The sequence below is a fragment of the Girardinichthys multiradiatus genome, chromosome 23 (assembly GCF_021462225.1).
Source record: "Girardinichthys multiradiatus isolate DD_20200921_A chromosome 23, DD_fGirMul_XY1, whole genome shotgun sequence".
In the NCBI taxonomy this organism is placed as follows: Eukaryota; Metazoa; Chordata; class Actinopteri; order Cyprinodontiformes; family Goodeidae; genus Girardinichthys; species Girardinichthys multiradiatus.
This window is the reverse complement of record NC_061815.1, coordinates 48,209,363-48,224,052: the sequence shown is the minus strand read 5'-3', so window position 1 is coordinate 48,224,052 and position 14,690 is coordinate 48,209,363. Positions and strand designations below refer to the sequence as shown.

The 14,690-nt window shown below is 40.7% G+C and overlaps 1 protein-coding gene across 1 annotated transcript in view; it reads left to right on the top strand.

Moving 5' to 3' along the window:
* The first annotated feature begins 1,100 nt into the window (after positions 1–1,100).
* Positions 1,101–14,690, top strand: part of elovl6 (ELOVL fatty acid elongase 6) — a 28,675-nt gene continuing 15,085 nt past the window's right edge. The window contains exon 1 of the mRNA XM_047354530.1: positions 1,101–1,390. Coding sequence (XP_047210486.1) covers positions 1,308–1,390 — 83 coding nt within the window. The 5' untranslated portion in view covers positions 1,101–1,307. The remainder of the gene's footprint in view (positions 1,391–14,690) is intronic.

Below are 14,690 nucleotides of genomic sequence, written 5' to 3'. Positions count from 1 at the left end.
CCATTGCATTGCACCTACAGTCAAAAACGATAACAGCAGGTGATTATTTGGATCTCCTTTGCATTAATGGAATCAGTGGAATGTGAATTCTGCTCTCTACTTAAAAATCCTGAATGTCCAGAAATCAGTTTGGGACCTAAAGCTGAAGTGTACTTTGGTAATCCAGCAGGACAATGTTGCAAACATACCAGGATTTATACCTCTGAAGTACCCAAAAAAAGAACTAAATAAAAATGAAGGTTGGCCTAGTCAAAGGCCAGACTTAAATTTGATTGAGATGCTGCAGACTGACCATAAACAGTTCATTCATTTTTGAAAACTTCACATGTGGCTAAATTAAAACAATCCCACAAAGAAGAGTGGGTCAAAATTCTTCCATAGCTAAGTGAAAGAGCATTTCCAGTTATTGCAAATGCTTGATGGCAGTTCCTGTTGCCAAAAGACAAAATTAGTTATCAGGGTTTAGGGGGCAATTAGTAATTCAAACTAGTCCAGGTTGGTTTGGACAGCTTTTTTTCCTCTAATAGATGAAATCATCAGTAAAAAAATGCCTCTTCTTCTTGTATCCGTTCGTCAGGTATTAAAATGTGTTTGATGATCTGAAACATTTAAGTGTGTCAAAAATACAAAAACAGAAGAAATCTTTAAGGAGCCAAATATTTTTTTCTTCACACTGTCAGTTCTTTTAAATTATAATCCAAATTCCAAATGTCAAAGAGAGATACCTTCAAATTTGATATTCAGTAATCATCAGAGGGTTGTGTGGTGGTGCCGTTGGTAGCAGTGTTGCCTTGCAGCAAGAAGGTCCTTGGTTTGTCGCCTGGCCGGGGCGTATCCCGCCTCTTGCCCGTAGACCACTGGAGATAGGCACCAGCTTCTCCACTACCCAGTATGGATGAATGCAACTGCACACATGAGGTTGTTAGATCGATGTTCTATGTGAGGAGCCGAGCTCTCTTAGGGCCCCTGTTGGCCAGGAGGACCCTCAGCAGCAGCTGGGTTTGCTTATGCCTTGGGCCTGGGAGAACTGGTAGTACTGTTCAAAAGTTGAACTGTACTGGACAGCAGCATGTGAGCAGTCGGCGCTAGGACCCGCAGTCCTCCTTCCTTCAGGAAGAGGGTGTTGGCTCCGTCAGCCGGTGGCGGAGGAGGAGAGAGCGGGGAGGGACTGCCGTGGTGCTGCTGACGGCGGCGTGAGCGATGCGAAGCAACGACTGAGCACAGAGAACAGGAGCAGACCCAACAGAACACATCCAGTCCAGTGTTGTCTTGTTCCAGAACCTGAGAGGACCCGGGCGAGGCGAACCATGTCGGTTTTAGCTCTGCAAGAATATGAATTTGAGAGGCAGTTCAACGAGGAGGAAGCCATCCGATGGATGCAGGAGAACTGGTAAGGCTAGCTCCCTCCCTTAACGTCAGCGCCTCGTTTTTAATCCCGCCTTTCAGTCACTGTATCCGGCGTTGGATTGTGGATTCAGCTCGGTGACCTGCTGCTAAATTTGAACCGTGTAGCAGCATCAGCTTTACTCACCGGGATTAAAGCTCACTGTGTCCTGTTATGTCATACTTCCTGTCAGCATCTAAAAGGAAAGGAGGCAAATAATCAGTCAGGCCTTCAGTCTAAAACCAGCTAAAATCCCGCTGCTGCTGCTGCTGTCTGTGCATCCTTCACAGGGAAGATTTGTCCTTGACGTCCTCCCATCATCCTCATCAACATCCTCATGGTATATAGTTAAGGTCATCCACCCCCCCAGCTGCCTCGTCCACTCAGTCACTGGGCCAGTAGTTAATTAAGCCAAGCCTGGCCATATGCTGACACACCACTCTGAATCTGAACCAAACACCACATTTATACGGTTTTACTGCAGGACATCAGAGCATCAATGATTGTTTACATCCAAATCATTGCAGCATTTTAACAAAACCTGATCCCTTCTTCATTTTTATTAACAAAGATCATTATCATCCTGGAGAAAACATGCTGAGGTTTGTCCTGGAAGTGGCGATTCAGAACACAACAGATCTCTGGTGCACCACTGGATAAAACAAATAGAAAAAGCTTTGGTTCTTAAACTGTGGTGCAAATACCTCCGGTGGTACTTGGATCTCCTTTTAGTGGTACTCAGATCAAATGTGTGTTAATTAGTCACAGCGTTGGTACAAACTGATTTATTAGATGATTAGATGGGCATTAAAAGATCTGGTAATGACATCAAACCCCACATATAATGCAGTGAATGCAGACAGAAATGCATAATTTCACAATAAAAATGGAATTCAGCATATGATGCAGAACATTGTAGAATACGAGGATTTGGTTTAACCGTTACGGGTTTTAGAATAGAATAGAACTATCCAAAATTATGTGTATCGGCAGCAAAGTGAAGGAAGCAAAAACACATAAAGGTAGCAATAATAACAAAAATACAAAATAAAAGACTGTTTACTAAGGTCAGATTTACAACTAAAGAGGGACAGGTATTAAAAGTAGCATACTAAGGTTCTAAGAAATGTGCAACACAGTAAAATAAATGTAGAAAAATTACAAACTTGTTAAATTTGCTTAAAAATACCTGACTAGTAACAAGAAAATGGATAACTGCAAATAACAGCAGGGGTGTAAACAATTTAATGAGTCTGTTGGGAGCAGTGATGGTTGTTATTTAGCATCAGCAGAAAAAAGATTCACATTTACTGAAGGAGCAGTTTCTGCCCAGTCCTTTAAAATGAAATTGTAATTAATAAATGATAAAGCTACATGAGTTGAGATTCGATCTAAGCTGCTTACAGGCACATCAGTGATGTCATCCTTTTACTACAGAGACAAGACAGCATAAAATTTAGGTTCATATCTGAAGGGGTTTAATTTTACATAAGGGACCCTTTTCCTTATTCTTATATTAATAGTGTTACAAGCAGAAGTGCAAACACACTACTGGGGGCCCGACGTTACACACTTAGAGGACGGGCAGCCATATTGGATTTTGAGACGGGTTGGGAATGATGTCCGACTTTCCACATGGATAGAGGAACTTTCTGCTCATTTTTACTACTTCAAACATGGAAATTTCAAGTTCTTAAGAGAAAAAGGAAGGCAACATTAAACTACATTCAGGGTTTGCCCAGTCTACAACATTAATAAGAACTGATGTTCATCTGTCACTTTAGCTTTTAAGCAAGCATTGCTGCGCAACTGTGTGATTTTCTAATGTAGGTCATGTGCAGGTCCATCCAACCATCTGCCTGGATTCACTGGAGGGTCAGAAGTTGTTCATTTAGGGTTTGTCTGATATTACTCAGAGGTGACTGCAGAAAATGGTCACATTTCAAACAAATTCTACCTATCAGAGCTCCTGAAACCTCGGTTTAGACAGTTCTGTCCTTATTCATTGAAGTGTGTGTGTGTGTGTGTGTGTGTGTGTGTGTGTGTGTGTGTGTGTGTGTGTGTGTGTGTGTGCGCGCGCGCGCCTAAGAGAGAGACAGGGGGAGGCAACGTGGTAGCAGTGTGTTGGAGCTGCCCATGCCCTGACACTAACAGCTGACCAATCACAATCATCTTCTAATGTCTGCTGACAGAGCATTGACCAATCACATCGCAGCTGATCTGTGCATCTGATATATTCTGTAGTAGGAAGCAGGCTGTCAGAGTGGCCGAGCACATGGCCCCCGGAGGCAGCAACTGCAGAAAATGAGATTGGATAGCTTGTTTGTTACATCTAGGATGTTCATACAGAGACTGATTGTGACATATTTTCATCACTGAAGGCTGAGGTTTATGAAAAACATGTAAAAGCACAAATTGTCCAAAAATAAGTGAGTAAAGCTGTTGTTAAAGGTTCCATTTAGCAAAATACTTTAAAACAGTCCTTATTTTCACTCTTCCAGGACTTTCAATGACAATAATTGTTGTATTTACTTCATCTGGATTAAACACATTAAACAAACCCTCAAAGGTGTTCTGATTTATATCTAGAACCCTTTTAGAAACACTAGTTTAAGTCTGATGCAAATCAGTGATTAAAATTTCTGCAAAAAGACACCAGACAGTTTCCCTTTGTGGTGCATCTAATTATATTTGCCTGTTTAACAGTTTTTTGCAAATCTGCACATTTGTTTGTGCATCTAGTTGGACTGAGAACCCTGCATTTGGTTTTGGTCAAACGGAAATATTCTTTTTGGTTTTTTTGTGATTTCAAAGAACACACAGTCAGTGTTTGAAGCTCTTAATCTCTACACAGACTTTTATTAAACATGAAAATGGTAATATTTTATAATAACACTAGGTTTGGAGGCACTGATAGATAATACGCAACGCAAACAGTCATTTAAAGTCATCCCAGCTATTTGAGAACATTTCAACCTAACTGAATAAAACCTACATGTGCACTTTTGATATTATGTTGTAAATGACATTGTTTCATATTGAGATGGTAAATGTTAATCACAAGTTTAAAGATGCAAATAAATATAACAGAAATACCAGGTGAGATATATAACAGCTGGCAAATTTATACCATTTAAACCTTCGTACATTTTTACTGTTACAACAAAGGCCAAAGTTAATTATTAAGATTGTATTGACCAACATAAAGTAATAAACTGCTCCCTTAACACAGCTTTGATCAACAAATAAACTACTTCCTCTGTTGAGTATTATACAGCCTCTTGTTAATTTAAATGAAATTAAAATGTTTACAGTAAGTTTGAGAATGTTATAGTTCTTTATTAGATAGTCAACCACAGAGAAAATCAGAAATCATTATAGTTCTGTAAGTTACTGACTGGTGCAACTCTAAAGAAAATAACAAAAAACATAAAAATAAACTAAATTTCCTTATTGGGATTTACAGGGGTTGGATAATGAAACTGAAACACCTGGTTTTAGACCACAATAATTTATTAGTATGGTGTAGGGCCTCCTTTTGCGGCCAATACAGCGTCAATTCGTCTTGGGAATGACATATACAAGTTCTGCACAGTGATCAGAGGGATTTTAAGCCATTCTTCTTGCAGGATAGTGGCCAGGTTACTACGTGATACTGGTGGTGGAAAACGTTTCCTGACTCGCTCCTCCAAAACACCCCAAAGTGGCTCAATAATATTTAGATCTGGTGACTGTGCAGGCCATGGGAGATGTTCAACTTCACTTTCATATTCATCAAACCAATCTTTCACCAGTCTTGCTGTGTGTATTGGTGCATTGTCATCCTGATACACGGCACCACCTTCAGGATACAATGTTTGAACCATTGGATGCACATGGTCCTCAAGAATGGTTCGGTAGTCCTTGGCAGTGATGCGCCCATCTAGCACAAGTATTGGGCCAAGGGAATACCATGATATGGCAGCCCAAACCATCACTGATCCACCCCCATGCTTCACTCTGGGCATGCAACAGTCTGGGTGGTACGCTTCTTTGGGGCTTCTCCACACTGTAACTCTCCCGGATGTGGGGAAAACAGTAAAGGTGGACTCATCAGAGAACAATACATGTTTCACATTGTCCACAGCCCAACATTTGCACTCCTTGCACCATTGAAACCGACGAACCACATCCTGTTGGATGTGGTTCGTCCTTCTTGGTGGTATGCTGACATTACCCTGGATACCGTGGCTCTTGATACATCACAAAGACTTGCTGTCTTGGTCACAGATGCGCCAGCAAGACGTGCAACAACAATTTGTCCTCTTTTGAATTCTGGTATGTCACCCATAATGTTGTGTGCATTTCAATATTTTGAGCAAAACTGTGCTCTTACCCAGCTAATTGAACCTTCACACTCTGCTCTTACTGGTGCAATGTGCAATCAATGAAGACTGGCTACCAGGCTGGTCCAATTTAGCCATGAAACCTCCCACACTAAAATGACAGGTGTTTCAGTTTCATTGTCCAACCACTGTAGGTCAGCTTACAGAGAAAACAGGAAATGCGTACGGTATACATTTAAATTGCATGTTTTTATTGTTAAAATAAAAAAGCTTAGACTTTCTTCACATTTAATTTAATGATATGTTCTCATTTTATCATGTTGAATTTAGTTTAATGTTTTCTAACCATTCCAATGCCCTCTTCTTTAAATAAGCCTCATATAAAGACATCAAACTTCTAGACATCTGTAGAGTTGGATGATGCAGGGCTGACTGGGGGGCTCTGTTCCCAGGAGACTGGCTGCAGACGGCCCAGCGTTGGGAAGTAGGCTGTTAGGGAGGTGGAAGCAGAACTAATGGGTCGCCCTGATGTTTGACAGCAACGTTATTCCCCTCCCTGCAGCAGCTGCTTGTAGAGGTTTGATGCTGCTAATGAACTCAGGGTCATTAGATCGAAATTGATCAATAAGTGCAACAGATGGCAGTAAGTGAATGACCTGATAAGATGTTACATTGCTATATAAAACCCTCCATAAATATTTACTGTTTCTCAATATTTGCTGTTAGCTTTGTTTCCCTCTTATTTTAGAAGTTCCAGCATCACATTGTACCTTGGTCATCAAAACCATTGCATAACCATTATCTGGTACACATCAGTTAGGAGCGACTGGTGAACCCATACAGGCACTACACACCGAAACCTTCAGCAGTGTTACATCAACTTCATCAACTCCTGATTCATGTAATTCAAAACTACATTTCCCGGGTGGTACAGAACTAGGAAGTACTTATGGTTTTAATCATATAAACGTGTGTTGAAAATACTAGTGAGTGAAGCTCAAACATAATAGCTTTTTTTTTTCCATACATGAAAATACACTGAGAGCACTGCTCATTTCAATCTGTAACCAAAACACAAAGACAAATGAACCAAATGTTCTGTTTCTGCAGAAAGTAAAGTAAAAAAAATCATCTTTGGCTGTTCAAAAAGTATTACCAACAGCTTTTCTCTTTACAAACTCAAAGATTTACTGTATAAACTGAAAAATGTTCAAAAGTTGAGTTTTTCAGTCAATCACTGAACTAATGTTTAGTTTTATAGGTTGTTTGTGAGAACTGCTTTACATCATGGAGTCTACCAACTTCTAGCACCTGAGAACAGGTATTCCAGTCCAAAATGATTGGACTACATTCAAAAGTTCCTCTGCATTTCTGGGTTTTGCCTCAGGAACAGCATGTTTGATGTCACCCCACAAATTCTCTCTTGGCCCAAGGTCTGGGGATCGGGCCAGACACTCCATAATGTTATTCTTATTGGTCTAGAACCAAGATGCCGCTCGCTTACTGGTGAGTTTGGAGTTGTTGTGATGTTGAAGCACCCATTTTAAGAGCATTACCTCTTCAGAATGAGGCAGCATGAGTGTTCAAGTACAGGGGTTGGACAATGAAACTGAAACACCTGGTTTTAGACCACAATAATTTATTAGTATGGTGTAGGGCCTCCTTTTGCAGCCAATACAGCGTCAATTCGTCTTGGGAATGACATATACAAGTCCTGCACAGTGGTCAGAGGGATTGTAAGCCATTCTTCTTGCAGGATAGTGGCCAGGTCACTACGTGATACTGGTGGAGGAAAACGTTTCCTGACTCGCACCTCCAAAACACCCCAAAGTGGCTCAATAATATTTAGATCTGGTGACTGTGCAGGCCATGGGAGATGTTCAACTTCACTTTCGTGTTCATCAAACCAATCTTTCACCAGTCTTGCTGTGTGTATTGGTGCATTGTCATCCTAATACACGGCACCGCCTTCAGGATACAATTTTGAACCATTGGATGCACATGGTCCTCAAGAATTATTCGGTAGTCCTTTGCAGTGACGCACCCATCAGTATTGGGCCAAGGTAATGCCATGATTCGGATTCTGATGATATGGCAGCCCAAACCATCAATGATCTACCCCCATGCTTCACTCTGGGCATGCAACAGTCTGGGTGGTACGCTTCTTTGGGGCTTCTCCACACCGTAACTCTCCCGGATGTGGGGAAAACAGTAAAGGTGGACTCATCAGAGAACAATACATGTTTCACATTGTCCACAGCCCAAGATTTGCGCTCCTTGCATCATTGAAACCGACGTTTGGCATTGGCATGAGTGACCAAAGGTTTGGCTATAGCAGCCCGGCCGTGTATATTGACCCTGTGGAGCTCCCGACGGACAGTTCTGGTGGAAACAGGAGAGTTGAGGTGCACATTTAATTCTGCCGTGATTTGGGCAGCTGTGGTTTTATGTTTTTTGGATAGAATCCGGGTTAGCACCCGAACATCCCTTTCAGACAGCTTCCTCTTGCGTCCACAGTTAATCCTGTTGGATGTGGTTCGTCCTTCTTGGTGGTATGCTGACATTACCCTGGATACCGTGGCTCTTGATACATCACAAAGACTTGCTGTCTTGGTCACAGATGTGCCAGCAAGATGTGCACCAACAATTTGTCCTCTTTTGAACTCTGGTATGTCACCCATAATGTTGCGTGCATTTCAATATTTTGAGCAAAACTGTGCTCTTACCCTGCTAATTGAACCTTCACACTCTGCTCTTACTGGTGCAATGTGCAATCAATGAAGACTGGCTACCAGGCTGGTCCAATTTAGCCATGAAACCTCCCACACTAAAATAGGTGTTTCAGTTTCATTGTCCAACCCCTGTATATGCTGATTTCAAACCGATCCATGATTCCTGATGTGTGATAAATAGTCTCAATACTATACTATGAGAGAGACATACCCATACCATGATGCTTGTGCCACCGTGCTTGGTCTGACAAACTTTAGACTATCTTGGAACAATCTTGTTTTCTTCAGCCCACCAAATGTTGCGGTTTCTCTTTAGGCCAGCCAGTGGGTTCTTTGGCAAATTGTAGCTGCGGCTGCACATGTTTTTTTATTTCAGCAGTGGGACTTTGAGGGAGCTTCTTGCCGGTCGCTTGGCTTTAGATAAGTGTCCTATAATTATAACAATACTGACAGATAATTGTAGACCTACTCTGATCACCCTGCAGCTGATGGTTGGTTTATGTTGACATTTTTATCATTAAAGGGCTGGAAACGCCGGTAACAAATAGAGGAGGAACAAATACAGCCTTCAATTTTCTTTTGGCCTGGGTGAAGCGCTCCCTCGAGCAACCTGTGGCCTTTTTTTGCCCACCTGTGTACATCTCCGCCCACAACAGGAAGTCAACAAGAACATCAACAATAAAATTCAACACCCCCACTTGTTCTTATGTTGACATAAAAATACACTTTTATTTATCACTTACTTTTTTTTTTTCTTACATACCAAAAACAAAACACATAAATTTGTCCATTCTCATCTTAGTTATAGGCGTTGTTAAAATATCGGCCACCATTTCTGTTGTTGGACAATAACGGAAAATTATTATTCCATCACCAATTGCTGATCAAATGAAATGAAATCGAATGTCAATGTGTTGACACCTTTGGCGATAAACTGGATTTTTAGAAAGAGCAATTGCACCTTGATTGTCCTCAAAAATAGTTACAGATCCATATTCACATCCAAAGTCCATTCCATTTGTTAAATTCACAATATAATGACTTTCTTGTATAGCAGCAGCCAAAGCAATATATTCAGCTTCACATGTAGATAAAGCAACTGCAGACTGTTTCTTAGACTTCCAGGAAATAATGGGTCCAGTCTCAGATAAACAAAAACAATAACCAGTCACACTTCTTCTGTCATTCTGGTCTCCTGCCCAGTCTGCATCACAGTATGCCACAAGTTTAAGATCTAAAGCATTTTTCTTGACGCACAATTCCTGGTCCACTGTGCTTTTCAAATACCTCTACACATGCTTTGCTGCAACCCAATGTTGTTCCTTTGGTTCAGATAAATATTGTGACAACTTACTGATGATAAAACTCACATCAGGCCTGGTACTCATTACATAGATCAAACTACCCACTACTTCACGGTATCTTTTGGGATCCGCAGATGGAACTTCATTGTCAAATTTCCTTTTATCATCACATGGGATTGATCTTGGTTTGCAGTTAGTCATATTAATGATTTTTATGATACATCTCTTTTGATAAATTTTTACTTCACCGTGTTTCTGTGTAATATCAATGCCTAGGAAATGTTTGAGTCTTCCAAGATCTTTAATTTTGAACTTAGCTGCCAACATCGCCTTCACACTTTTGAGTATTTGACCATTACTTGCTGCAATAATAAGGTCATCAACCCAAATAATAAAGATCACCCTCTCATTTCCATTTTGTTTACTGTAAACACAATAGTCAGCTGGGTTCTGCACAAAACTGTTCTCAATAAGGAAATCCTGCAGCAGTTTATTCCAATTTCATCCTGACTGTTTCAGACCAAAAAGTGATTTATTAAGCTTACAGACTAATTTCTCCCCTGTCTTTGTTACCACCTCAAATCCTTCAGGTTTTTCTAAAAATACCTCACCATCGATAGGAGCATGTAAATATGCAGTTTTGACATCCATTTGGTGGAATTCCAAATCATATTGGGCAGCAAGTTGCATCAGAATACGCGAAAATATATCAGCAGTCGGAGAAAATGTCTCATTATAATCAATACCAGCAACCTGACTACAGCCTTTGGCTACATATTTAGCCTCATAGAGTGTCTCAACAGGATTTTCTTTGATAGTAAATACCCATCTACCCCCCACTATTTGTTTACCGTCAGGCAATACTGTTAGGGTAAAAGTATTATTTTCTATCAAAGAATCCATTTCTTCCTTCATAGCCTTAGCCTACAGCTCTGATTTTGGTGAGCTCATAGCCTCTTTCAGTGTCTTGGGTACATCACATATAACAATAGTCAATGTTCATTAGCGCTTGATCATCGTCACATTTCATTTCATAATTATGGTCAGTGTAATACTTAGGCGGTCTCCTTTCTCTCTTAGGATAACGTGCACTAAGATTACCTTCATTTTGATCCAAGTTGTCTTCTGTTTCACAAGTCTCAATTTTTACATCCTGTGAGGTTACTGTCATCAAATCTGGTTTTAGTCGCTGAATTTCAGCTCTCTTGAGCAAAAAGTTCTCATTTATAACTTCATTTGTCTGTGTGTCGCATTCACAAGTACTTTTAGTGGTGAACTTTACTAGCCTACTCTTAAGTACTTTACCAGTGTCTTGATGAAAGACAAGATATGCAGGACTATTTTTGTCGTAGCCAACAAATATTCCCTTTTCACAACGTGGATCTAACTTCTTCTTGTCATATTTGTATGAATAACATTCACATCCAAAAGTTCTCATTTTTGAAAGGTCAGGCTTCTTTCCAGTTAACATGTAATATGGAGTCTGCTCTACACGTCTGTTGTAACATCTATTTCGGATTATAGCAGCAGTCTGAACGGCATATGTCCATAAATCTTTAGGCAGATTACTCTTAATTAACATGCATCTTGCCATTTCAAACACAGTTCTCCAGGTTTGTTCAGCTGTACCATTCTGATGGGGCGAATGAGGGGCTGAAGTTTCATGTTTAATGGCATTTTTACTGAGTAATGACTGAAACTCTTTAGAAGTAAACTCAGTTCCATTATCTGATCTTATACATTTGATTTTTCCATAAGGTGCCACATCTGCAATTAACTTCTCTGTAGCTTTAACAGTATCACTCTTAGCCTTCAGGAAATAGGGAAAAATAGCACCCAAATAATCATCTGTAAAAGCTAAAGTATATCTAAACCCATCTTTAGCTGCTGGTTCTACAGGTCCAGCCAGATCCGTATGTACCAGATCAAATACAGCTTTAGCTTTTTCATCAGGGTCTCTACTCCTGCTCTGAATAAATTTACCCTTAATGCAAACTTCGCATTTCAGATCAGACTTCTCATTTTTACCTCTGATTTTCATTCCATCTACAACATTCTCCAACTTTAACACATCATCATGATTACAGTGACCTAAAATTTCATGCCACTTTTGAATGTCATAGCAGGCATTGCATTCATCAACTGCGTCTGTAACAGTATTTAAATAGAACAACCTGTCATAAACATTAATGTCAAAAACTGTACCATTTTTGTGAATGAGCTGGTTCTGTCCTTCTTTGAAGATGGCTGTCGCTCCTTGGGCAATTGCAGCCTTGACCGAAAAAATGTCTTGTGAAAGTGATATACGGTGTCCATCAACATCATCTCCACAATTCGGCCCATGCAGTCTCTCAAACTAACTCTGGCGGTGCTCTTCTTCAGCGCGACGCCACTCGCCCTCACTCTGTCAGCCAACTCCAAAACATGACTCTGAGGCTTAAAACTCAAGTCGAAGTCTTTGAATTTTGCAGCGTCCATTACAAGTGCTTTGTTGCACCAGAGTCAACCATGAGGCCATAGATCTGAGCATCGTCCACTTGCTTCACCTTGAAAGCGAACGTTTGGTCCTCCTCATCCACTGCTTGCTTCACCTTATCTCGCCTTTTCCGTCGGCAATTAGAATCCTGTGCGTGGAGCTCTTGCAAAAACTACACCACTGTTTCGACCCTCTTTGCTCGCCCGGCGCTGATGGACACTCCAGGGCTTTATGCCCTCTCTGGCCCCAGTTATAGCAGGTGAGTTTTGTGCTCCAATTTTCTCTTCCCTTAACTTTCATCACACTATCGTTAGATGAGCCAGCAGCACACAACTTCTCCGTGCTCTCATAGCTCCTCAGTTTTGTTTTAAATTGGGCAAAAGGTAACTCCTCATCACTCTGTGTAACATGCACAGAAAATGGTTTAAACACTTCAGGGAGGCCTTTTAAAATCAATGCAGTCAGCAGGCCATCACTTTAAACTTCTCCTGCATTACGTAACACTGTGATAGCAGTCTCTGCACGGATAATGTAGTCCGTGACGCTCTCATTGACACCTTTCTGAAGAGACATCAACTCTGTGTACAGACTAATCACTCGTGGCTTCCATGTACCAGCATAGTGATCTCTAAGAATCTTAAGGGCTTTTCTGCCATCATCCGCAGCATCTCTCATGACAAAGGAAAGACTCTTATCATCCAAGACTTAAATTAGTTCAGCATATGCCTCTTCATTTTTGGTGGTGTCTTCAGGTTCATCTTTCAATAATATAGTGCTCTTCAAATCAAGCAAACGTAAGTGGGCCAAAAACTTAGTTTACCACAGCTTATAGTTCTTTTCATCTCCGTCAAAGCATAAACAATTCCATTGGCTTCCAAACTCCTTCCTGGGCCCATAACGTGTTGACATTTTTATCTTTAAACGTCAACGTAACAAACGTTTGTTACCAACGTTTGTTACGTTGGTAACAAACGGAGGAAGAACAAATACAGCCTTCAATTTTCTTTTGGCCGGGGTGAAGCGCTCCCTCGAGCAACCTGTGGCCTTTTATTGACAATTGTGCCCACCTGTGTACATCTCCGCCCACAACAGGAAGTCAACAAGAACATCAACAATCAAATTCAACAGTTTACTAGTACGTTGTTTGCTATTATATCTACCAGAAACAGTGTTTGATCTGTTTAGTGGTGTTGGGCTGTGATTATTTGAACACAGCTGTATTTTCTGCTGCTTTAAATGGTATTTCTACTCAAGATATACAGAAACACTTGCGTTGCAAACCTTTAAAAGAAGGCACTGCTAATAGTCTTTTGGTGTGCTAAAACTAAAATGAAAATCTTTAGTTTTTGCTTCTGGCTTGATGTAAGATGGTGATGATAGATTGCTTTACTTTAGCTGGAATTCAAAACTCCTTCAGTCTGAAATTGTCTTGTCTTGTTTCCACCAGCAGCCCCCAGCAGTTCTGGGTTACAGTAACCAGTAATGTCTGCATTAATGTGTGATGAAATGAGGCAGATTGGCCTCATCCAATACCTCAGATCTGTTACATTTGCAGTTTTCAATGAAAGAGGCAGATTTTCCATCTGTGAAGCACACATCTGCATCCTGCTGACTCACTCTGCTCTCCCACAGACGTTACCATCCCTCATTAGTATGCAGGTTGGTTAAAATCTGGTTTATGAAAAGATACTCATGGTCCTGACTGTTTCCTTCAAGTCTTTGCACTTTTGATGAATCCCTGGTGGCCGCTGCCTGCTGACTGATAACATCAGACGAGGAAGAACAAGCGTTGTTATGGTCTGAATGTTTATTTTCACTGTTTAGGATACAGCTCCTCAGCTCATTGTCACAATGTGACTGGAAGAGTAGAACATTTACTCGACAGATTCAGGAGGCTTGCCCTACACTATCATTATTATCTGGCTTCTGATGTATTATAGCTCCCTGATTCACTTTGGGGGTGTGGGCCTAAGGGTGGGGCCAGGTTTCTTGGACTAGATGGTTGAGGACATAACTGTCTTTGCTCCAAGCTTCATGTTACTCATTCATCAACAGGACCCCAGACTGGCCTTTATTTATTATTATTCAGATGGTACAGAGTTTGATACAATTAGTTTCTCTAGAAACATCCATTCAGACATGTTTTCATGTAATTGGCTGTTCTCATAGATCTACAGGTTTTTAGTTTCCACCACCGAGTCACGTTACCTAACATAGTTTAAGTCTTGCAAATGTATTCACACCCTTTACCATGACCACATTCTGTCATCTTTCAACCACAATCCAAACTTTATTTCAATGAGATTTTATTTGATACATCAACACAAAGTGGTGTATGTTTGTGAAGTGAAAGGAAAGGAAAATGATACCTGGTTTTAAATGTTTTTTTCTTTGTTAAAATCTGAAAAGTGTGGCTCGTACTCGTCATCTTCCGCTTTATCCAGGACCGGGTTACGGGGGCAGCAGACT